At 38.5% G+C, this 26706-nt stretch overlaps 1 protein-coding gene and 1 long non-coding RNA gene across 3 annotated transcripts; both read right to left on the bottom strand.

Moving 5' to 3' along the window:
- Positions 1 to 250: 250 nt before the first annotated feature.
- LOC113107422 (opsin-5-like) lies at positions 251 to 25411 on the bottom strand. Its single transcript, XM_026269917.1, has 6 exons — positions 25103 to 25411; positions 13996 to 14158; positions 12458 to 12585; positions 10498 to 10636; positions 2134 to 2329; positions 251 to 906 (listed from the first exon to the last, which is right to left on the bottom strand). Exons 1-6 carry the CDS (start codon positions 25290 to 25292, stop codon positions 421 to 423), a joined length of 1302 nt encoding a protein of 433 aa, XP_026125702.1. The 5' UTR covers positions 25293 to 25411; the 3' UTR covers positions 251 to 420.
- LOC113107423 (uncharacterized) lies at positions 20409 to 22044 on the bottom strand. Of its 2 annotated transcripts, none has more exons than XR_003292657.1 (4): positions 21743 to 22044; positions 21538 to 21605; positions 20616 to 20719; positions 20409 to 20545 (listed from the first exon to the last, which is right to left on the bottom strand). It is a non-coding gene; the product is annotated as an uncharacterized LOC113107423 (long non-coding RNA). The 2 variants fall into 2 exon arrangements; XR_003292658.1 differs by having other exon boundaries at positions 20409 to 20516.
- Positions 25412 to 26706: the final 1295 nt, after the last annotated feature.

The following is a 26706-nucleotide window of genomic DNA, read 5'->3' as shown; positions in this document are numbered from 1 at the left end:
TGTCAGATGTTTTTGCTTAGGAAGCTTGATTTAGCTTAAAATAATAATAAACAACCACTCTACCTCAAAAACTACTTGATACAACTAACTACAGAAGTTAAGAAAACCCCAAAATGTTTTGCAGCTGCTTAACTCATGTAACTCAACTTTTGTTATTTTTCACAGTTGAATAAATCACAAATCTCTGTGAATAGACTTTCAGTAAAATAGCACAAGCTAGTCTGAAACAACTTAGAGACTTAGTGCAGGGTCAATTATTTTGCAGCCCCTAATATGTGACATAAGTATCAGAAGTGACCACAGTTTGTCTCTGACACATTAAGCTTATCTCTAGTGGCCAGAAGTTTCATTTTAAGGCTGCCCATCCATCTATTCCTCACATTTGTCCTATTGCTGGCATGACGAGAGCCTACAGGGCCTTCACAGAAGGTCAGCTTGCATCTTCTCCGGCAGCTGACTCACAGTCACCTTGCTGTAGGATGTACCGATCAACACACAGGCAGTCCTTTGAGGTGGGGTCTGTTGACAATGAGGGTCCGCCTCTGTGCAATGAAAACTGTCCACCAAGCCATTGGAGAGTCGAGTGGAATTGCTAGCATCTTTGTTGCAACGTAGAGATGTTTTCCGTTGAAGATCCTTCTCACCAGGCACAGGGCTTCCTTTGCATGGGCTGGAACATATTCGTTTTCGAATTTGAGCGGTGTCCCTGCTCAGAGATTTGCGAAAGTTGGGCTTAAATACAAGGTACACCACAGGGTTGTAGATGGTGGAGGATTTTGCAAAGATAGCTGCTAATGCAAAGGCTAAAGGGGGAACTTTACTGGGTTCCACAAATGCAGCCCACATTGCCACAACAGCATAAGGGCTCCAGGCAGTCAGGAAACCGATGCACACCGCCACTGAGAGCTATGAAAGAATCAGAAAGAACTCATGAGAATATTTCCACACATTCTGGAGAAAAAAAAGTAAATGAATCATTCTTAGTTTGCAGTTGCAAAGCACTGCTGTACTTTAAACCCTAGAAAGTAAATCCTCCTGCATTCATAAATTTTATCCCTTAACGCAAATAATCAAAATGATGTCAAAATAAAGTCTTCCTTAAAATGGCTTGAAAATAACTCTTTATAGGTTTTATAAAATAACCTTTCCTCATTTAGTATATATAAACAGATCCATTTATATGCAAATTAGTCTCATCCTCCACTCATTTACACAAGCTTGAACTACCTATTCCACTTTCACTCTGTTCATTTATATAGTTCATGCTGTACAATATTGGATTTAACTAACCATATATGTTTGAATTAGAAACTGATTGCGAAAAAGAAGAGGATAAGCAAATTATGAGGTCTCATCTACAAGTATAAGTGCAGTATCAGAACAGTAATGCATTTAATATACCTGTATTGCTCTCTACAATGTCAGAGACGTAACAGTAATTGATATCATTAGTCATTGTTTCCTGGAGCCCAGTCTGAAATTATTTTATTTTTTTATATGAATCTTCATGTCATTACACCCGGTCCCTTAAAGGGGACCTATTATTCAAATATCACTTTTATAAGGTATTTGTAAACAGTTGTAAGGCCGCAGTGTGTGAAAACAATATGACTATAATGTTAAAAATGCACCCACCCACTCATTTCTTTTATATGATTCCAAAAATTCATAAACAGTATCTTAAAAAGAGCAGTTACAGATTTCTCCCTATGTACACGTCAATGTAGGGAAAAGGTCCCACTCATTTGTGAGTCTCTCTGCCCTGTTAGCACAGAAAGATCCCTGAATGAGAAGCAGCAGTTCGCCATTACTGTTTTCTTGCTGTAATGTTAGCTGCTGGATATACATTGTTAGCACTATAGAAGCCTTAAGTGTTGTGTTATGGGATGTACCAACAAACACAGGAGTCTCCATAGACTCCATCCATCTGAGCCACTGAGTACACTGTGGATACATTTCATTTTTGATTAGGTAAGTATCATGCATTTGCTTTTTAAATAAATTTATAGCTTTTAACAAGCTATAAAAAATTGTCTGTGGGGTATTTTGAACTAAAACATCAGAGACTTATTTTATATCTTGCAAAAAGAGGTGTAATTGGTCACCTTTAAGCAATGATGCTTTGCACCTTACCTTCACAATAAGGATATGGGCATTTGTTGTCTTGGTCTGTGGTGACACATGTTGCTGTACTGCCTGCCGTGACCCTCGTACAGTGATGAGAATCAGTATGTAGGAGAGGAGGATGATGGCAAGAGGCAGGGCATAGCAGAAGAGGAAGAGACATATAATGTACGACATGGACAGAGCATCCTGGCCTGGTGCATACCTGAAAGAGAGGACAGGACATATCAATGGTGATGATAATCAGGGGCAACGCTGGAGTTTCTAGGGCCTCTGCTTATTTCCTTGGGCTGAAATCACTGATTGTGTGACCATTGTCTGAATCCTCTAAACATGTTATATCACGGTGACCGTGATATGCCCTTATTCCCAGATTGTTGGTGTTACTGGGCCACCTGAGAGAGACTAAGAATTATTGGGGGTAAATGAGCCCTGTGTCCTAATGGATAAGGTACTGACTTCTTAAGCCAGGTACTGTGGGTTCAAGACCCATCTTTGGCGAGTGGTTAAAGAGCATAACCCAGAGGTAGATGAATCAAAACCATCCTCTGCTAAGACTTCTACACTTACATAGATATTGAAGTCTTTCTAAAAGCAAAGCTGCAACTGTCCTATGCCAAATTGGCCATTGTCTAGCCAAAGCTATAAAAAGCACTTAAAGGGATAGTTCACCCCAAAATTAAAATTGTCATTAATTACTCACCATCATTTATCATTAGGTGAGCAGAATATCACAGTGGGAGAGTGCTGGGCCCATAACCCAGAGGTCGATGGACTGAAACCACTGTCTACTACAGCCCAACTCTCTGCTACTCGGCCTTCTTCCAGGTGTGAAACGTCTCGGTTATGTATGTAACCCTCGTTCCCTGAGATGTCACATCATGACTGACTAACTGGGATCTCGCTTAGAGAGACCAATCTACTCTGAGTGTAAACTAAATGAACCAATGGACATTGGCATGCGATTATTGCACCCAGCTGCTGCTGATAACAGCGTGAGCATAAAAAGGTAGCAGGTGCAATGAATACCAGGTTTTCGTTGAGGAGCTGAGCAGGTAACCCGGCCACTCAGTGGTGGTACAGCATCTGTGGCATTTGGACATGATGAATGTCGAGACAGAGGAGACTGTGGACTCGCCACAACAGTTCCTTATGAGGAGCTCATGGAGGTTGTGACTCATACTGTACATAGGCAAATTAAATAACGATTGGCCAGCCGAGAAACTGGACGCTCATCCTAAAAGTAATCTAGATGAGCGTTTACTGTGAGCTAGATCACAGACTTCATGATGAGGCCTTCTGTTTTTCTTGGATCTCCATGCAGAGGTTTTCACTTCATGGTGTGGACAGCGACTGCAAGACCCAGTCAACTGCCTAATTGGTACAGTTCTGGAGTTTTTGTAGAGGAGCTATTCTCCGCAGGGCTAGCTCCCTCCACTCTGAAGGCATATGTGGCAGCCTTAGCTGCTTCCCACACCCTTCTGGGTGGTCAAACATTCATTTCCTCCATGGCACCCTGAGGAAGTAGGCCAAGAAAGGCTTAATCAGCTCAGTGGCAAAGTTAGAAAACCTGTATGACTGATCCTCTTCAGTGGAACACAAAGGAGATGATTAGCAGAATGTTTTAGACAGCCACAGCTTCAGACACCAACGGCATTCACATTTATTACACATGCTCCATACAGTGAATATCAGTGGTGTTTAAGAATGAGACTGGCCAAAACATTCTGCTAAACATGTACTTTGTGTTCCACTGAAGAGAATAAGTCTTACAGGTTTGGAACAACATGAGAGTGACAAAAGGACAGGACTGCCATATTTTGACAATCTATTCTTAACAGTTAAAATTCAAGATTTCTAGAGTGGGATGTAATTAAAGGGATAGTTCACCCAAAAATGAAAATTATGTCATTAATGACTCATCTTCGGAACACAGATTAAGATATTTTAGATTTAGTCCAAGAGCTTTCTGTCCCTCCATTGAAACTGTGTGTACGGTATACTGTCAATGTCCAGAAACGTAATAAAAACATCATCAACGTAGTACATGTGATATCAGAGGGTCAGTTAGAATTTTTTGAAGCATCAAAAATACATTTTGGTCCAAAAATAGAAAAAACTACGACTTTATTCAGCATTGTCTTCTCTTCCGTGTCTGTTGTGAGCGAGTTCAAAACACTTCAGTTTAGTGATATCCGAATCCGAATCACTCGATGTAACCGGATCTTCCTGAACCAGTTCACCAAATCGAACTGAATTGTTTGAAATGGTTTGCGTCTCCAATACGCATTAATCCACAAATGACTTAAGCCGTTAACTTTTTTAATGTGGCTGAGACTCCGTCTGAGTTAAAACAAACCAATATCCCAGAGTAATTCATTTACTCAAACAGTACACTGACTGAACTGCTGTGAAGAAAGAACTGAAGATGAACACTGAGCCGAGCCAGATAACGAACAAAAGATTAAAAAATAAAAATAAATAGTTGCTCTTTGTCAAAGATTTATTTATTTATTTATTTTTTGGAGCAGTTTTCACAAGTCAGTTAAAATGAGAAGAACAGACAGGTGTACATACATAACTTTCAATATTTATTGCACGTCAACAGACAGCAAGAGTTTTATCCTGCACCTCCAAGTATTATCTTTGTAAGAAAAGTGTTTTTGGCCACTTTGTAGATGCGTGTGTCACATATTACATGTACACATTACATGCACGTACACCTTGAAAATGCCAACTTTTCATCGGATTGCTCCTGACTCGCCATCACTGCTGCTGCTGCGAATCTCACGTGCGTGCGTGTGTTTGACGCCGCTGGTGTGAAAACACTGGCTCTGATTGGCTACCATGAAACACATGACTCTGCCTTAGCCAATCATTATCGCTTATCTCGTATTAACCCACCTGTTCACTCGCTGTGTGAGCCAGGTGTGCCTTCGGGTTACATAGTTTATTAAATCAATGCACAGTAACGCACCGCATTTAACGTCCAGTAATGTTAACAGCATTATAACGATGGGAAAAGTAATAAGTTAGATTACCCCGTTGCTGAAAAAATAACGTTGTTACCTAACGTTGTTTTTTTAAACGGCCTTATTCCAAACACTGTTAATGACATAATTTAAATTTTTCGATGAACTAACCCTTTAAGTACTGCTGCCATATGAAAGTTCTAGACCATGAAAAATATCTAAAAAAAAAACAAAAAAACAAAGTGCTAATCATAATAGAACGGCAGCAAATGAGAACAGGATGAATATCACTTCTTTTGGGTTTTTCTTTTCCGTGATAATTCTCACAAGCTAATTTCCAGATTTCTCACAATTTCTCTTATGTTTTGCGTACTGCATCTTGCCAAAACAGGATCCTCAGCAGGTTTACACTGCTGGCACTCAGTCATTGTGTTTTCCTTTGGCTATATGTGCCTTAAAATGCTTCATGACAGCCGTCACTTCAGCATTTGGGAAGTCGTGGCGTAATGGTTAGAGCGTCGGACTCCCAATTGAAGGGTTGTGAGTTCGAGTCTCGGGCCGGACGGAATTGTGGGTGGCGGTAGTGCATGAACAGCTCTCTCTCCACCTTCAATACCACGACTTAGGTGCCCTTGAGCAAGGCATCGAACCTCCAACTGCTCCCTGGGCGCCGCAGCATAAATGGCTGCCCACTGCTCCGGGTGTGTGCTCACAGTGTGTGTGTGTGTGTTCACTGGGTTAAATGCAGAGCACAAATTCACTTAGCACATTCTTTGTCCTCCTTGTGGGTTTTCAATTTTGTCTTCTTCTTCACTCTCATTGTCTGTACAAAAAAATTTTAATCAGTAAATTCGAACTAGTTTGTATTTACAGTGGAGATTAAAATGAGAGAAATTTCAAGTTACCTGCTATTTGAAGTTATCCAAAGAGGAATAGAAGGGCAGTTTTTAAATTATTTCATAAATTAAATGTATTCTAAAGTAAAAAACAAAAAACAAAAAAAAAACAAATGAGATTTGAAAAACACTTACAGATACCTCCAAGTTATTGGTGTTAATCCGCGACCTGGTGCTAATTTCCTTAATTATATTAAAACCATATTTACCTGATAAAATTAATATAACTTCTACCGAGATTGGGCCGCTCTAAGGTGACTGAAACCCTTAATTTATTTGGGTCCAAGGAGAAACATATATGTTCTCTAATATTGATCACTGTGTTACCACAATCCTAGAGAATATCCCTAAAATTCAAGATATGGGACAAAATGTTTGAAATTTTGTCTCATATTTAAATCAGATGGTTAAGAAATATCACACGAACTTTAGGCTAAGTGCGATAACACACTAATGCAAATGTGATATCTTATACAACAGTTCATATTATACACAGTTCAAGTTAATATTGTGTTATTTTAGACACAATGTTGTCTATTTTGTTCAATTTTGCCTACCAGAAGATAAAGACAAAGCAGAACTGTTCATCTCTGAGCAACCCACATCGGCATTTGATTTCATAATCCATGTTTTGAACGAATTTGGTGAACCATTTGATGCGTTGAACCATTGGCCTTAGTCACGTTGGATTTGAAGTGGCGCTGCACAGACCAATTGGTGTATGACAAACATTTACTTTTATGATTGCAATTCATATATTTAATTTTTAATTGATAAATTATTTAAACATTAACTATAATTTATCAATTAAAAATTAAATATATAAATTGCAATCATAAAAGTAAATGTTTGCATTTTATATAATAAATTATGATCATAGTTTAAATTACTTGAAACGATTAACAAAAGCGATTAACAATTCTATTATAATTAACTGCATTAACTTACTTGTCGGAAGCTACTGTATGCTGTGGCTGACTGAAGTTTTGCCCACGACGCCATCTTGTTTTCACTCACAATAGACCACCAGGGCCGTATACAGAATTCCTAAAAGAATTTGCAGATTTCCTCTCAGACCTTCTAGTTACAGTTGATAAGGCGCTAATCATGGGAGATTTTAATATTCACGTTGATAATGCAAATGATACATTAGGACTTGCGTTTACTGACCTAATAAACTCCTTTGGAGTCAAGCAAAATGTCACCAGGCCCACTCATCGTTTTAAACATACACTAGATTTAATTATATCGCATGGAATCGATCTTACTGCTATAGATATTGTACCTCAAAGTGATGATATTACAGACCATTTCCTTATATCGTGCATGCTGCGTATAACTGATATTAACTATATGTCGCAGCGTTACCGTCTGGGCAGAACTATTGTTCCAGCCACCAAAGAAAGATTCGCAAATAACCTGCCTGATCTATCTCAACTGCTAATTGTACCCAAAAATACACACAAATTAGACGAAATTACTGACAACATGGGCACTATTTTCTCTAATACATTAGAAGCTGTTGCCCCAATCAAATTGAAAAAAGTTAGAGAAAAACGTACTGTACCATGGTATAACAGTAATACTCACTCTCTCGAGAAATTAACTCGTAGTCTTGAACGCAAATGGAGAAAAACTAACTTAGAAATTTTTAGAATTGTATGGAAAAACAGTATGTCCAGCTATAGACAGGCTCTAAAAACTGCTAGGGCAGAGCATATACACAAACTCATTGAAAATAACCAAAACAATCCAAGGTTTTTATTTAGCACAGTGGCTAAGTTAACAAATTACCAGATGCCACCTGATTCAAATATTCCACCAACGTTAAATAGTAATGACTTTATGAATTTCTTCACTGATAAAATAGATAACATTAGAAATACAATAGCGAATGTAGATTCTACAGCGTCTAACACTTCAGTTTCATCCATCGCACCCAAAGATAAACTGCAGTGCTTTACAACCATAGGACAGGAAGAGCTAAATAAACTTATCACTGTATCTAAACCAACAACATGTTTATTAGATCCTGTACCCTCTAAATTACTGAAAGAGCTGTTACCTGTAGCCGAAGAACCGCTTCTCAATATCATAAACTCGTCGATAACTTTAGGATACGTCCCAAAACCATTCAAGCTGGCGGTTATCAAGCCTCTTATTAAGAAACCAAAACTAGATCCTAGTGTACTGGCAAATTATAGGCCTATTTCAAATCTTCCATTTATGTCTAAAATTTTAGAGAAAGTTGTGTCTGCTCAATTGAGCACCTTCCTGCATAAAAATGATCTGTATGAAGAATTTCAGCCTTGCGTCAGACCAAGGCTGCATCTCATTTCTAGTCTTACTTGATCTTAGTGCTGCGTTCGACACCATAGATCATGACATACTCATAGATCGATTACAAAACTATACAGGTATTCAAGGGCAGGCTCTAAGATGGTTTAGATCCTACCTGTCCGATCGCTACCATATTGTTTACTTAAATGGGGAGTCATCTCATTTATCATCAGTAAAATATGGAGTGCCACAAGGATCCGTCCTAGGTCCCCTTCTATTTTCAATATATATGTTGCCCCTTGGTAATATTATTAGAAAATACGGAATTAGCTTCCACTGTTATGCTGATGATACTCAGCTATATATCTCAACGAGACCAGATGAAACTTCCCAATTATCTAAGCTAACAGAGTGTGTTAAAAATGTAAAAGATTGGATGACACACAATTTTCTACAATTAAATTCGGATAACACAGAGATACTAATTATTGGACCTAAAAACACTACACAGAATCTTGTAGATTACAATCTGCAACTAGACGGATGTACTGTTACTTCCTCTACAGTCAGAAATCTGGGTGTTATATTAGACAGCAATTTGTCTTTTGAAAATCATATTTCCAATGTTACAAAAACTGCATTCTTCCATCTTAGAAACATTGCCAAGCTACGAAACATGTTATCTGTTTCTGATGCAGAAAAGCTAGTTCATGCATTCATGACCTCTAGACTGGACTATTGTAATGCACTTCTAGGTGGTTGTCCTGCTTCGTCAATAAACAAGCTACAGGTAGTCCAAAATGCAGCAGCTAGAGTCCTTACCAGGTCAAGAAAATATGATCATATTACCCCAATTTTACAGTCTCTGCACTGGCTACCTATTAAGTTCCGTATCAGTTACAAATTATCATTACTTACCTATAAGGCCCTAAATGGTTTAGCTCCAGCGTACCTAACTAGCCTTCTACCACGCTACAACCCATCACGCTCCCTAAGGTCACAAAACGCTGGACTTTTGGTCGTTCCTAGGATAGCAAAGTCCACTAAAGGAGGTAGAGCTTTCTCACATTTGGCTCCCAAACTCTGGAATAGCCTTCCTGATAATGTTCGGGGTTCAGACACACTCTCTCTGTTTAAATCTAGATTAAAAACACATCTCTTTCGCCAAGCATTCGAATAATGTATCTTTTTAATTGTGAGTGTAGTTGCATCTGTTCAAAGGTGCATTTTTTATTCATTAACTTGGGTTAAACTAATTTTACTTTGTTGGATCAGCAGCTATGCTAATGATGTCTGTATTTTGTTTCTATGTTTCGCCACGGGATTTACATCCCGTGGTAACTAGGATTTAAACAAGCTCCAGTCTGGATCCAGAACACCTGAGAAGAGATGATGCTGACCCTCAGAGGACCTCAGATGATGCTAACCCTGAATCAACAAACAGAACTAACAATTATTGCTAAATGTGTGACTGAATCATATAATAACTTAATTAATAATATTGATAGTTCATCGTCTAGCTGACTACGTCTTGTATTATTATTATTATTTTTATTTTTTCTATAATCCTGTCAAATGTGCACAAACTACTAGCTACTACTAAATATTGTAGAAACATAATTTTCTGTAAAGTTGCTTTGTAACGATTTATTTTGTAAAAAGCGCTATACAAATAAACTTGAATTGAATTGAATTGAATTGAATTGAATTGAATTGAATTGAATAATACGATCCCGCCAATCAGAAGTCTCTAAACGTACACTTGTGTGTATTATGAAAATCTTCGCTGATGCAGTAGTTGTACCGGGTCCAGGCTACAGCGACACACTCTCAAGCTCAGAGGTACACAGTGTATAGTACAATTTCAGAGATTTGTGATATGTAATGACATGGAACCAAAATTTGAAAGGGAGTTTTTGGGACTTAGAAAATAGCATCTACTATACATTGCCCATAAACTCAAATGTCCCTGTAATACTGTTGCATATTCAGGTCAAAACTTTGTAAACCAAAAAAATCAACACATAAACAAGCACTTAGAACACCTGGACAACTACAAAGGCCAGACAATCATACAGAAAACCCTAGTATAGTGGCAGAGAGGTGCAGTGCAACTAATAGCATATAAATTACACACATCACCTTCAGGCTGACTTTTTGGCTTTCTTTGTCTGTTTTTCTGAGAATCTTTCAGTGCTCCCATTAACATCCTCCTAGGCACTTACCAGTCTATGCAGCATGCTGTTCCGTAAGGTTCAGGGCCATAGTGACCCCAATTTGCCAAGGGACCCACAGCAAACACCATGGCATAGCACCACACCCCCACTATCATCAGACAGGCATGAGAGTAGGAGAATTTGTTACCTATTAAAGAAAGAAAAATCACAGATGCATTCATTTAGCACAAAGTACTTATCACTATTAAATGTGTTATACTGTGTTGGAGAACATTACATATACATATATATATATATATATATATAAACCCTGAAAATACATTTTGAAAGCAAAACATTATTATTATTATTATTATTATTATTATTATTATTATTATTATTATTATTATTATTATTATTCATTATTCATTATTATTATTATTATTATTATTATTATTATTATTATTTTTTAGAAACACACCACTTCCTCTTGGCCCAATCCATCTATTTATGTGCTTACGAGGGAAAGATTCTGTACCAAGGAAGCTATACTGTGGTAAGATGAGTTTTCAATCAAACATCAGTCATCCTTATTCTTGTCATTTGTCAGAGTTACATTAATATTTTTTTTCATTTTAAGGAGACCATAGAACATTGAATTCATGAATAAGTTTTGCCATTTTTGTTGGCAAAAACCTATTAAAGTTAGCGAATTTGCATTGTAGCACTAGGTTAGGCCATTTTCACAGCCTCGTTGTGTGTATAGCATTGTGTTTATATTTTGCATCTTGCAAACTGTTCTAACTCAAACTTTCAGTTATTATTATTATTTTTGTATATATATTTATATATAAAAACTGAAAGAGTTGTCGGAAGCTTAACTGTTGTGACGTTCAAGTCATGCATCCGTGTTTCAGTATGTTTATAGCCAGCCTACATTTAGATTTTTACTTCAGCCGATTGTACTTAGGCTTCAAAATTCATAGAAGTTGTGTTCATTTGTGAAGATATTCATTATGAACAAAAAAAGTTCTGTAATAATCAATAAGCCAATTAAATTCTTTATGGTTTTGTCAAGGGAATCAGGCTGATGGTATCATCAGATGATATGAGATGAATGAGAATTGTTGAGAACTGAGAATTGTGTGCACTTGTTTGTTACTTTCAAGTGCATTTTTAGAATGTTATGTCATGCAGGACAAGAGCAAAACAGTCAAACATGCATGTCCAGCACAAGCTGACGTGGAATATTGAAAAGTAGCACAGTGGGATTTTAAAAAGGCCAGTTATAGTGCTCCCACAACAAACTATAATATACTATATTACTCTATAATTATGACATCTATCAGGTGCAGAGCTAAAGACCTATCTGTCAACATGACTTCTAAAATAAGGCTTCAACTGCATCCCAAAAATGTTTGCTTCTCTTCCACCTACAGAATCCGTCTGTTCACCTGCTGTCCTACTTGCCATCTTAATCTCTATTCTCAAGCACACCCACATGCTGTTAAACAGCTCCATCTAAATTGTCTTCTCTGTCCCACACACACCTTCATCTTTTCAACAGTCAGTCAAATCAGATCAGTTTCTCCTAGCCCAATGCTCAGTGTGCATAATAGTTTGTACTATTATGCATTAAGCATTGAGCTCGGAGAAACGCAACTTTGTTCTGCTGGACACTTGTTGTAAAGCTAGAATGACAATAAAGTATTTATACTTGAACTCAACTTGAAATGCAGAAACTGACAAATCTAATGAACTCTAACGAGGCCAACTGCTCTTGTCCAGACATGAGAGTACTGACCAAAAGCCAAACGAAAACTGGGCATCTAGAGCCTGATAAAAAGTACTGTAGAATATCCAATAATTAAACTGAAAGCCATAAGGTAATGACTTTCCCTTTGTTATGTGCATCGCAGCAGGACAGAAGGGATTCATGCAGCTACATCTGATTTTTAATTAAGATATGGAGGAGGGCCAGGGTGGAAGATAAATGTATTGTGGTGTGAAAGGTGTTGAGAAACAGTACCATAGTTTGGGAAGCAGACTTTGAGGCAGCAGACGGACGACAGTGCGGTGAGATTTGTCAGGCTGGATAAGCCGAAGAGGACACCACATACAGCATAGTATAAACATGTCAGCTCTCCAAACAGCCACCTGAGACAATGAGAGAGAGGCAAGTAAAGAAAGCAATGGACAGTCATTTTTAGGTTTTCCATAAAAACATATTTGTATTACAAATATGCCTCAGAAGCCAGATCTGAAATGGCTGCCACTGCCACAGAGATTTGAAGTGTGGAATCACATGCACATTCTTTTGAAAGGCGGTTAAAAAACAGTAATAACTGAATAATTTTAATAAATGAATGATGATTCATTAAATCGTTATTTTTTCATATTTGCATTTAATTTTTTTATATCACAATTTAAATTATATTTCATAATTACCAATTTTTTGTTAAATGTTGAATCTCATAACTACAATACATTTCTTGTAATTGGAAGTCTATTTCTCACAATATGATTTTACCTTACAGTTGTGACTGTATACATTACAATTGCTACATTTGTTCTTATATTTTCTGCTTTATTTCTTGTAAATATGATTTTATATATTTTTATCTCAGTATAATTGTACATATCAGTTACCATCTAATTTCTTTTCATTGTGATTTCTGTCTTTGTCACAATTAGAACTGCATATTTCTCAACTTTCTTTATTTCTCATAATTTCTCACAATAAAATTAGATTTTAGCTCAAAATATGATTTTAAATCTTTATTTTGATAATTTTACCATTTTATTTCTTGTGATTGTGATTCTTATCTCACAATGTGATTTCATGACTATATATCAAAATTGCTCATTTGTTTCTAGTTCTGAAATTAAATCTCACAATATAGTTTTGTATTTCACAACTCCTTTGATTGTTTTTCTCATCTCACAATGTGATTTTATGTCTTGCCATCGTAACTGTATCTCACAACTGCCATTTTAATTGCAAAATTATTTTACACAATTGTGACTTTATATCTCAAAATATAAATGATCTCACATTGCCTTTAATTCTTGTGATTTTTATATCTCACAACTGTGATTTTTTTGTAACTATTGCAACTTTATATCTTTTAATTGCGACTTTTTCTTGAAATGAATAACACAATGAGGACATTTTAAATTATATCTCAGAATTATCTTCTTTTTTTTTTTTTTTTACCCTTTAGATTAACAAATGCTTCCATATGTTAATGGTTCTGGTACCAGCACATAAAACAAGTCATATTCTGACTGTCATGAAAACAGCAAGGTCTAACACTGTGTCTCAACCATCTTCAGCATGATACAATTTCATAAAATGCTGTACTGTTGGTTGCTAGTAGGTGTAGGTATCCTACTCAACTGCAATATCCAGCTGTATAAAATGTGTTATATTGTGGCACAGTGTTAGGCAGTTCTGCTTCAGCTTTGGTCCCGTGTCAATGAAATGACGCATCAGAGCTGCTTTAGACTGTCTCTGTTACAGGGTTGAGCATATTTTAGCACAGACTTCTTGTGGCATCTGCCTACTTGTGAGCAAAGGTGGATGGAATCGCCAAGGGAAAGAGAGTAACTGTCATCCCCAGGTCACTAATAGATAAATTTATGATGAAGAATTCCGCCGGCTTGAGAGATGATCTCTTACGATACGCAACAAGGAGCAGGATGCCATTTCCCAAGAGTGACAGAATACCTAAAAAGAGAAAGAAATACATCTGGTGAACAGTCACTACCACAAGCACTCTGTTTTTCCTTGTTATAACACCCTGCAACCCCAATTTTACTGTTTTGTTATTGCTCTGACAGCTTGGAAAGACCTGAAAATGCTATGATTTATTCTGGCACGGATCTGAAGTCACCCTTTCAACTGTCAAGTGTCGTCTCGCTCTGTTTGTCAATGACCCCTGAAGTTTTGATCTAACATCGCTTGATACTTTAACGTTCACAATATAGCTGTATCTCAAGCATCACATTTTGGCTGAAAAACGTCCAAACTGCATAAACGTAAGTGTTGCATAATTGTGTTCCAAAGAGAAACTTCAAAAAGTCAATTTAACAGAGTGAAATGAAACACAACTATTTAATCGTGATGTCAAGCCTTGAAGGCTACTTTGTCAGTTACTCCTAGTAAAAAAAAAAAAAAGAAATATATATATATATATATATTATACTTAAACAATTATACTTATTTTGGCATATGACTTGTGCACAATGCACTTTTCTTAGTAATAAGTGTGTTTTAAAGTCATTTTGAGGATTGTATGATCTTTGAATAACATCAGACTTTAAATGCAAAATATTTTAAGTGTACCTGAAGTGTACTTGCAATAGTTCCACTTTAGCACAATAAAATATACTAAGTATATCTTTATTTGGACTTCAGTGTGATATATGGAATACAAGCTATGTTAATATAGTACATTTTCCTTGAATCCTTTTTATAACATCGTTATTTTTCTAATATTGCTAAATGGTGTTTAAATTCTTATTTGTGCTTAAAAAAATGTTATGTACATTTATTGAATTGTTGTCGCTTGGCACACCTGCGTCATGACGTCATCGCACGTTTCAGTAGGTGGCGCGCCCGTGATGTGCTTCATTCAGAGTAAATACACCATCACAGAAGTCATCACGGCTGCGCTCTCTTTTTAATTTTTCATGTTTATCATACTTCTTTTCAGGTAATCGCAAAATAAGATGCACAAAATAGACTTCTGTTTAAACATAAACTTTAGTGCGATACTGATGATGTATGTATGTTAAAAGCAGTTTGGTCCAATATACTGATAGTATGTCATGAGTTTAGAAGGCCTGAGCACATGGATAGCGTGAGTGCCTCGCGATTAGCGCGATAGCCATTCTATGTCATACATGGCCAGTATGGAGTTATTTGTGTTCATTAACGTTCATGGTGTTGTGGCAGACTTATGAGTTATGCATTACGTTTATCTTGATCTTTCATGTGTCTTTATTATAAAAAATACATTGGATATGAGTAAGTGAACAGCGTTTAGCAGTGAACATGTGGTTAATATTCCAGCTGTATTCGTGTGTCATCAATTTATTTTCTGTAATTTCATCGTTAAGGGTAAATATTAATTAAGATGTTCTATATCATTTGGTGCTTATGTGTACATTCTGAATACTGTATCCTGTTTTTAGAAAAAGCATGCGATTTGAGTGTCACAGTGTCAGTTGTAACTGACATGGCTTTTTTTTCTGAGACTACAACATGTGAACATGTGATAGTTTGTTAACCAGTTGATTACATTTTCTTATTCCTTCTATTGTAATGGGAAGTGTTTGAGGTCACTCATTTATTTTACATTCAGTTATTACTGGGAAAGAGTGATACATGTGTTCATACTATATGCTGAACTTTTGTTATATGCATATGTTTGTTTTATTCATTCAGAGTAAATACACCATCACAGAAGTCATCACGGCTGCGCTCTCTTTTTAATTTTTCATGTTTATCATACTTCTTTTCAGGAGTACTACAATTTTGGAGGCACCGCTGGGATAGATGTCAGACGGTTTATCCACCTTGATCGGCAGGGAACCACCTAGCGACATTCATCCCTTAACTACCCAGATGTTTATCAGTTGAGTAAAGTGACAAGGCAGAACTGATTGAACAGAGCGTGCACTTGAGGTACAGAGGCAGCTGAGATAAATCAGATAAGTCAAAGTTCACATACAACACTGAAACACTGCGAAAACTGCAGCAATGGATGACTTGCAAAGTATCCAGGAAGAAATTGGTGAGAGACTGTGTACATTGCCAAGAGGAAAATTAATTGAACTGAGTCAGTTCCTTGAGATTCATTTAGAAGCAAATGTCACACGCCTTTCTCTAGTTAGTCGTCTCAGTAATCATCTGCTACGAAGTGAGTTGGAGGAACTTGAGGATGGAGGCATGGCTGAACTATTAAGCATAAATGATAAATTGAGTGAAATAATGCTAACTGATGTAAACGTGAGTGAACTAAGCCCAGAACCGGGACAGGTAGAGGAAAGAGAAAATGTAGTACAAAGACAACCAGGAGAAATTAATCACACAACTGATCTGTTTCCTGCTGTGCAAACACATCCAACCGTTTCACAGAGCACGAGGCTGAGGCCAGCATCAGCAGACAGTGTAGCAGTTAACTCTTCGCTGCCTCCACAGGGTCAAATGATACCGACTGTATGGCACAGGGAGTTTAAAATCTCAGGTTTTATTGGAGAACCTGGCCAAAGAGACAGATTAACCTTTTCGAGTCTGGCACGCCAAATTGAAAGTGGACTGAACAAAGGTTACCCAGAACAAGAGATAGTTGATTCAGTGATTCGAGCCATTACACCAGGCCTTCAATTACGTAGCTACTTAGAAGGGAAAACTGACTTGACCTTACCAATGTTGAGACGAATTCTTCGGTCCCATTACCAAGAGAAAAATGCCACCGAATTGTACAAGCAACTTACTGCAGAATCACAGCGTGCAAAAGAAACACCCCAAAGTTTCCTCATACGTGTGCTTGACTTGAGGCAGAAAATCCTCTTTGCGTCACAAGAAGACGAGTCGGGGTTGAAATATGACCCAGCACTCGTGCAGAATATGTTTCTTCACACTGTGTTAACAGGTCTACAAAACGACCGTATCCAGAGTGATCTCCAACCGTACCTGACAGACACCACAGTCACAGATGAGACACTGCTGGAAAAGTTGAATGTTGCATGCTCCCACGAGGCTGAGAGACAGAGTAAACGGAAAAGTGAACGCAGCGCCACTGTGAATGTTACTCAGTTAAGTGAACCAACTCTGCATTTAAAAAGCAAACAAAAACAGCCAAAATCTGATTTGATGTCACAGTTGAAAAATTTAAGTGAAGAAGTTAAGCAGATCAAGGAATCGATGCAGCAACCCTCACCTCTGCCGCAACAGTGCTGCACTGTCAACAATGATGTCTCAACTTTAAGAACAGCCCATCAATCCATCGCAGAGGAGAATCAGGTGCCGCAGAGCCAGGCCTGGAGGCAGAGTCAAAATGGAGGTGAGCAACAACAACAGTACCCATTTCAAGTTTCTCATTTCACACCACAACCATATCAACGGCGGATGAGTCCGATGCCAGTGCAGTATTTCCAGCCAACTCATTCATCTCAGTATGCAGCTCAAGGGTTCAATCCGCAGCAGTTTCACGCAGAGTCACAGTCATATGTCGCAACGCCACAATCACAGTCTTTCCAGCCATACCGACAGTCACGGCCCCCGAGGCCAAGGCAGTGTTTTCACTGTCAGCAGGCGAGATCGATGGAACTGTGCACTCATTGTTACCGCTGTGGCAGTAATGAACATTTCCTGGCGGGTTGCAAAGAGAGAGGTACCCGAACACCGCGTAGGGTTCAGTTAAACGAGGACGGGTTACCACCGCGGGACAGGGAGTGACCCATCAAGTGAAATTGTCCCCTTCGTATACAAAGCTGCAAGTGGAAAGAGTGGGATTGGAGCCAGACATAATCCCTTATGAGTGCAATCTAATTTCTGAGTGTCAAGTCAACAAACATTCGCCTGTGACTTCCCTGGTTGGTGACATGTTATCTGAATGGACACAAAACAGAGGCATTGTGGGACACGGGATCCCAAGTGTGCATTGTGGATCGACAGTGGAAGGATCAGTACATACCTGGAGTGAAGATACGAGAAGTTTCCGAAGCGACAGAGGCCACAGACAACTTGCATCTTGTCGCAGCCAATGGTTCCATCATGCCCTATGAAGGATGGGTAGAAATTACGTTCAACTTGGCTCCCCCTGCAAACAAAATGAAAGAATTAGTCGTCCCTGTACTCGTCTTAAGAGGCCAGCAGTTGTCCAAGCCAATCATTGGTTACAATGTAATTGAGCAGGTCATGAAACAGAGTGAAGCGAGTGGGCAATGTGATGTGAGCAAAGGACTGTTGAATAAGACTGTTAGATGTGCCTTTCCAAGTTTGACGAGAAGTAAAGTCCAAACATTCATTAACCTTGTGACAGCTGAAAGGTCAAGTGAGTATTTAGTGAAGACGACAAGAGACCATGTGACTGTGCCAAAACATGCTATCATGCAGGTCAAGTGTCAAGTAAAAGCGCCATGTATGAAGCAGGATAGTGTCATGTTGTTTGAACCATCTGTCAATCTACAGTACCCTGATGGACTGGAACCCATTGAAACACTCTTGACTCTGAAAAAGGGGAGCCGACCTGTGATCCAAATCAGTGTCCAGAATGTGACGGAACACGATATCCTTCTGGTAGGAAAGACTGAACTTGGGACGGTACAAACAATAAAGTCAGTGTTACCAGCAGCAGCATCATCTGGTGTAACAACAGCCAGTGTTAATGAAAGTGTGAAGCCAACAAGTGAGTGTGAGACTAATGGTGAAGGTGTGTGGGACCCACCTGTGGACGTCAGTTATTTGTCTCTGGAGCAACAACAGAAAGTCAGGCAAATGCTGCGAGAGGAGTGTCATTCCTTCTCAAAATCAGATGAGGACATCGGGTGTGTCAAAGACCTACAATTGAGCATCAGCGTAACAGATCAGAAACCTGTTGTGCGAATGTATACATCTGTTCCAAAACCGCTGTACCAAGAAATGAAAGACTATCTTCATGATTTGATCGCCCAGGGGTGGATTGAAAAATCTCATTCGCCTTATTCATCTCCAATTGTATGTGTCAGAAAAAAAGATGGCAGCCTGAGGTTGTGTATTGATTACAGGGACCTCAACCGGAAAACAGTGCCTGACCGACAACCGATTCCCAGAGTACAGGACATACTGGATGGCTTAGGAGGAAATAGGTGTTTCTCTTTACTGGACCAAGGAAAGGCGTACCATCAAGGTTTTATGACACCAGCAAGTAGACCGTTGACGGCCTTTTGTACACCGTGGGGGTTATATGAATGGGTCCGTATTCCCTTCGGGCTCATGAATGCTCCGGCTGCATTCCAGCAGTTCATGGAAGGATGTCTGGAAGGGCTACGAGATGACATTTGTGTACCTTACCTCGACGACATCTTAGTCTTCACTAAATCCTTTGACGAGCACGTTGAGGCGGTAAGAATAGTCTTACAGCGGCTGCGGTCGCATGGGGTGAAATTGAAGCCAAAAAAATGTGAGTTGTTCAAAGATGAGGTCCGCTACTTGGGAAGGATAGTTTCAAAAGAAGGGAGCAGGATGGATCCAGCAGATACTGTAGCAGTGACCGCCCTGAAGGAAAAGAGACCCACCACAGTTGGAGAATTGAGGAAGGTTTTAGGCTTGTTAAGTTACTACCGGCCTTACATTAAAGACTTCTCGAGGATTGCTTGCCCCCTGTATGGCCTGCTGAAAAGTGATAATAACAAGGTACAAACGAAAGGTAAAGGGAAAAGAGGGACTTACCTCAAGAGTCATGTGGTTCCATCAAGTCAGTTGGTTGAATGGACGGAGGAACATCAGGAAACACTCGAAAAACTGATTGATTGTCTAGTTAAGCCGCCTGTGCTGGGGTTCCCAGACTTTACAAAGCCGTTTGTACTGCACACCGATGCGTCAAATCAGGGACTGGGAGCTGTCCTGTATCAACACCAGGAAGAGAAATTAAGAGTGATTGCTTATGGATCGAGGACATTAACGACAGCAGAACGGAATTACCATTTGCACAGTGGTAAATTGGAGTTCTTGGCTCTCAAATGGGCCATCACTGAAAAATTCAGAGATTATCTTTACTATGCGCCCACATTTACAGCGTACAGTGACAATAATCCCCTCACCTACGTTTTGACGTCTGCCAAGTTGAACGCAACTGGATGCCGATGGGTCGCAGAGCTTGCTGATTTCCACTTCACTATCCGGTATCGGCCTGGAAAGGAAAACATTGATGCTGACGCATTATCCAGGTTGACAACACTCTCAGAAAAAAATGTCCCAGAATACACAGAGGAGCTTTCATCTGATTCAATAGGAGCCATGATACAGGCGGTGGAAGTCCAGTCTGAATCAGGGATACCATGGTCCTTTGCTATAGCTTGCCAGAGTTCACCAACATCTGCAGAGACCAGTACAACATCAGGACCCCTATCAAAAGAAGAGATCAGAAGAGCTCAGAGGGAAGATAATGACATAGAGTTGGTAATTCGTCACTTACAGTCAGGAGTAAAGCCTTCTTCTAAGCAGTGGAGGTCTGCGGGTTCAGCAGCGAAAAGTTTGATGAGAGGGTGGGATAAGTTGATGCTGGATGAGGATGGCATTCTGCAAAGAAAAACAGCACAGAGAACTCAGCTTGTATTGCCAACGGGATTCAGGAAAATTGCACTGGAGGAATTGCATGACAAAATGGGACACCAAGCTGCTCCTGCATTAAGCAAAAGAAACCGTGCAGAGAAATAAGAGCACCTCTGAAATCCATCACAACGACTTTCCCATTCGAACTTGTGTCAGTGGACTTCCTCCACTTAGAAAAATGCAGAGGAGGATATGAATATATACTTGTCATCGTCGATCATTTCACACGATTCGCACAGGCATATGCGACAACGTCAAAATCTGGCAAGACTGTGGCAGACAGACTCTTTAACGATTTCGCCCTCAAGTTTGGATTTCCGTTGAGAATACACCATGATCAGGGGGGAGAATTTGAAAATCAGCTGTTTGGACAATTGCAAAAGTATAGTGGGATCACTGGTTCAAGAACTACTCCCTATCACCCCCAAGGAAACGGGCAAGTTGAGAGATTTAATCGGACGTTGTTGCAAATGTTGAAAACTCTCACTGAAAAACAGAAATCAAGTTGGAAAGACTCATTGAACAAGTTGATCTATGCCTACAATTGCACAAAAAGTGAAGTGACTGGTTTCTCCCCGTTTCACCTCTTGTTTGGTCGTTCCCCGAGACTGCCCATTGATGTTCTCTTCGGGCTTAATGCAGACAACCTGCCCACAAACAAAAGTGAGTACCTGGAGGCTTGGAAACAAGGGATGCAAGAAGCACAAGAGATCGCTAGAGAACATGCAAAAAAGGCAAGCGAGCGTAATAAAAGAAATTATGATCAAAAAGTGAGATATACAGACCTTGACTCAGGAAGTCGAGTCCTTGTAAGAAACCTGACTCCGAGGGGAGGACCAGGAAAACTTCGGAACTATTGGGAAGAGCAAGTTCATGTTGTTGTACGCCGAGTTGCTGAGGATGTGCCAATTTATGAGATCAAGCCTGAGCGAGGAAAGGGGAGGTCACGAGTATTACACCGAAACTTGTTGATGCCATGCGATTACTTACCTCTTGAAGTCGATCCAACGCCAAAACCCAAATCACAGCAGAGACAGCCACAGGGAAACTCCAGCATACCTGCAAACCGAATGGAAGAAAGTGAGTTGGAAAGTGAAAGTGACTCTGAGTATTATATACCAGTTGAGCCTTGTCAAGTGAGAAAGCAACCTAGTGGTTATGATCAGAGACGAGAGGAAGCACTAATACAGTTTTCACCTCCTGAGTTGCCTGCTCATCAGAGTGCATCACATAGTTCTCCACTGAATCGGTTTGAACTAGAACCGTTACCTACAGCTGAAGTGAAACAAGATGTTCCCACACCTCCTCATGTACCTGTGAAAGAGAACCGATTTGAACTGCTTGGAAGACAAATTGAAAATGAGTTAGCGAGTGCAAATGAAAACTTACCTGCGAAAGTACCAGAGGAAATTGAGTCAAGTGACAGACCTGTTGAGGTGCAAAGAGAATACCAGTACTTAGGGAGGCAACGACGTCCACCAAAGAAGTTCACCTATGATAGTTTAGGGACTCCTACCTGTTACAAAGTGCAAGTAACTGGTTCTGGATATGATTCACACTTTCCTAACATGTGGACACCTACATTTACGCCTTGGGTGCCAACAGTGTTTCCCTACCCAAGACCACCATCTGTGTATTAACCGTGAACTGAAACTGAAACAGAGATTGAGAGCACACTAATTGTTCTTATCAACTAGTACACACACTAATTGTTCATATGGACTGTGAAAGAACTTTTAAAAAAACCAAAGAACTGCTGCACACATATGCACGTACACATAAACAGGACTGTTTCTAGGCCAAAGGGACATGGACTGTTTTGCAAGGCCTATAAAAACATTGTGTGAACACTTTGGAAAAAAGTTTTTGAAACATTTTTGCATAGACTTTGAATCATTATTTTTGCAATTTTCTACATGGCATTCGGCCTGGGACTTCAAAGTGTTTTTGTGCATCAAAATGGCCTTTCGTGGGTTTTTTTTTCCCTCTTTTCTCTTTTTCTCTTGGACGCTGGATGAAACCCCTGAACTTGAATGTTTTATAGAAGGGGCATAATCCTTCGCATTTGAGTCGTGAAAAATTACAATCAGTTCACTAGGACTGTTGGTAAATGCGAACTTGAAATGTCATTATAGAGAAAAGATGACTGAGTATACAAATGTGAAAAGAATAAGATGTGATATGTCACTGTGGCAAAAGTATGTGTAAAAAAGAAAAAAAGAAAAGAAAAAAAAAGGGATTTTATAAGGATATTGGTAGATGTCGTGGGCGACATCTTTTCCTGTAGGGGAGAGTGTGATATATGGAATACAAGCTATGTTAATATAGTACATTTTCCTTGAATCCTTTTTATAACATCGTTATTTTTCTAATATTGCTAAATGGTGTTTAAATTCTTATTTGTGCTTAAAAAAATGTTATGTACATTTATTGAATTGTTGTCGCTTGGCACACCTGCGTCATGACGTCATCGCACGTTTCAGTAGGTGGCGCGCCCGTGATGTGCTTCATTCAGAGTAAATACACCATCACAGAAGTCATCACGGCTGCGCTCTCTTTTTAATTTTTCATGTTTATCATACTTCTTTTCAGGTAATCGCAAAATAAGATGCACAAAATAGACTTCTGTTTAAACATAAACTTTAGTGCGATACTGATGATGTATGTATGTTAAAAGCAGTTTGGTCCAATATACTGATAGTATGTCATGAGTTTAGAAGGCCTGAGCACATGGATAGCGTGAGTGCCTCGCGATTAGCGCGATAGCCATTCTATGTCATACATGGCCAGTATGGAGTTATTTGTGTTCATTAACGTTCATGGTGTTGTGGCAGACTTATGAGTTATGCATTACGTTTATCTTGATCTTTCATGTGTCTTTATTATAAAAAATACATTGGATATGAGTAAGTGAACAGCGTTTAGCAGTGAACATGTGGTTAATATTCCAGCTGTATTCGTGTGTCATCAATTTATTTTCTGTAATTTCATCGTTAAGGGTAAATATTAATTAAGATGTTCTATATCATTTGGTGCTTATGTGTACATTCTGAATACTGTATCCTGTTTTTAGAAAAAGCATGCGATTTGAGTGTCACAGTGTCAGTTGTAACTGACATGGCTTTTTTTTCTGAGACTACAACATGTGAACATGTGATAGTTTGTTAACCAGTTGATTACATTTTCTTATTCCTTCTATTGTAATGGGAAGTGTTTGAGGTCACTCATTTATTTTACATTCAGTTATTACTGGGAAAGAGTGATACATGTGTTCATACTATATGCTGAACTTTTGTTATATGCATATGTTTGTTTTATTCATTCAGAGTAAATACACCATCACAGAAGTCATCACGGCTGCGCTCTCTTTTTAATTTTTCATGTTTATCATACTTCTTTTCAGGAGTACTACATCAGCACTACTTCGGCACAGTTAAAGTGCATTAAATACAAATTAGTTCCAATTTAGCAGACTTTAAGCATACTTTAAGCACTTTCTACTTTAAGAATGTTTAACATACTAAAATACAATTGCAGGACATTTTATTAATCAAATAAATATAAAAATGTAATTGTAGTATACTTAGGATTAAATAAATGTATTTTAAATACATTTAAGTATCTTTGTTTTTGCACTAGAGACAGTTAAAGCTGCAGTCGGTAACTCTTGACGCTCTAGCAGTTAATAAACAGAACTGTTTACGTCTTGCGGAAGAACATTGTAGCCGGAACTACTTCTCTCTGTTCATGTCTATGAAGAATCACAAAGGTACTGGGTTACTCCGCCGCGGTATCCCCGAGGCAATCTAAAATAGTCAGAATATAAACACTTATTATAGGTGCAGCCTAGTGATTCAGGACTAGCTAAAAACACGGTTTGGAAAATGGATTCATGATGTACTCGCTTATTATATACATTTTTCTACATTTTGAACACAAACAAAGTTACGGACCGCAGCTCTGATTGGTTGTTTCTTACTGGGAGCAGTGTATTCCTGCAAATGGCAATAGGACACTGGGAGGAGCCAGAGGAGCTTGATTTTTTTCACAGAATATCTGTCTCATATTCTACTGTCAGGACATAATGACAGGTTTAACAAATATGTAAAAAATATATTTTTACAAAAGTTACCTACTGCAGCTTTAACCATTCTAGACATTGGGTCATATGAGATTTTAATGACAAGGCAAGGTTGGTTCAGGCTGTAAACTATCAATAATTTATGATGTTTGTAAAAAAACGTGATAATATAACGTATGATATCAACATGAAAAAAAAACATCATGCCATTTCTCCTATCTCTTCCTCAACTTTACTGTCTATCAACTGTTGTAAGTGAATGGACTCACAGAAGGTTGTGTATAAAGAACCCATGAAGACATCGTGCTCCTTTGGGATTTTGGAAACAAAATGGGAAGTTTCCGTGGTATTTCCCATCTGCAGGTAAAAAGAAAGAAAAGAAAAGACAAGGAGTTTGGATGAACAGTGGGGAAAGAATGAGGCTAAAGCTGTGGTAGAAATGGAAAAAGTATTAAACATTCATCAGCAAGCTGAGGGTTTTCACGGCTGAAACATGGGATTTTTTGGTTCAATGAGTTTTTGGGTGAGTCCATTACAATTGAGATTAGCAGCTCATCTCTCGGTGAAAAAAGAGCCAGATTCCCACTCGCAGCTAATGACAACATAGAAATGTCCATTTGTTTTGTGGAACATGTGAAGGAGGGAACGGGAATGGATTTGGGTTTCTTTGAGGATATGAGAAGAACATAAACTGTTCTAGTTCAATTTGTCCACCTAAATCATTTTTTGTGATGTGTTTCTGAAATGTCATTCCTTTTTATGTAATTTCCACCACATCTCATATTATGTAATTAAAAAAAAAAAAAAATAATAAAAAAAAAAAAAAATTAACTTTTAAAATGTAAGTAACCAGTGCTGGGTAGATTACAGAGTCTGTTACTGATTCCATATTACATAATTAAACTAGGGTTTGTGAAGGAACTGCAGTGAGTTTGTGTTTAACAAAAAAGAAGAATTAGGGAGAATCAAAACATTATGAATATTTTATTATAAAAAACAAGGTTAAGATTTTGAGCGAATACGTCTTTAAGCTCAGTCTGTTTTTCTCATAAAATATTCATAAGACTTAACAACATACATAAGATAATAACATACACAAATCATATGAACTATGTGTATGGCACTGTAATGTGTTTTTTGGTTCTTGACAGTAACAACACCCTCTCGAATCCACAGATTTTACAACTTGGGCAAGAAATAATGATTTCATTTGATAACCCTAATTAGAGAAGCACTGCCTTGCGAAAGCTAATACATTTGAAAGAATAAAGACTAAAGGGTGAGAAACAAATATTATAGGGCAGCCTGTGTGGCTTTCATGACAAAAAGAAAAAAAAAAGTATTTATTTTCAATTAATCTTTTGGTTCTTATAAAAATCAACCCTTGAGACACAAGAACCCATAGATAAACAGTCAAATATGGAAAAAGCATGAAACTAAAAACAGCTATGTATAAAAGCTCGCCTGGGGAAATAGCTAATACAGTTTAATGGTTATTAAACCAAATATTTCACCACAGAATGCTACAGATTTGTCCAATCAGAATCAAATGTCCATGTGCCGCCTTTTCCCTCTCAAAAGATAACACTTTTTTTCCCACTAGAAGCTCACAAACACTTTCTTTGTTTCCTGTCCTTAAATCCTCCTGAAACATAAACACTCATACAGTGCATATGTGTGTGAACAGCTTATTCAGAATAGAGACATAAAGATGTTCACACAATGATATCCATTCAAAGGCAAAGCCTCTGTATAGAGCTGGAGGAGTCAATGACCAAACTGTGCAAACGGCTTACTTTCTGGAGGCTGAAAAATGTCAACTCAGCTGTTCTGAAATGGAGGAGTGATGCTTCAGCCTGTGCCTGAGGTGTAG

This window comes from Carassius auratus, chromosome 8, assembly GCF_003368295.1.
Source record: "Carassius auratus strain Wakin chromosome 8, ASM336829v1, whole genome shotgun sequence".
Classification (NCBI taxonomy): domain Eukaryota; kingdom Metazoa; phylum Chordata; class Actinopteri; order Cypriniformes; family Cyprinidae; genus Carassius; species Carassius auratus.
Note: the sequence above shows the minus strand (reverse complement) of the source record. Positions and strands in the feature narration are given on the sequence as shown.

What these genes read in the sequence shown, in the direction of transcription:
- LOC113107422 (XM_026269917.1), bottom strand. Translation starts at nt 25,292, where the DNA reads ATGTTTAATACTTTTTCCATTTCTACCACAGCTTTAGCCTCATTCTTT. An exon ending in TTCTTTATACACAACCTTCT is followed by an intron (nt 14,159 to 25,102) that starts GTGAGTCCATTC and finishes TTCTCTTTTTAG; the next exon opens with GTATTCTGTCACTCTTGGGA. An exon ending in CCCATATCCTTATTGTGAAG is followed by an intron (nt 907 to 2,133) that starts GTAAGGTGCAAA and finishes ATTCTTTCATAG; the next exon opens with CTCTCAGTGGCGGTGTGCAT.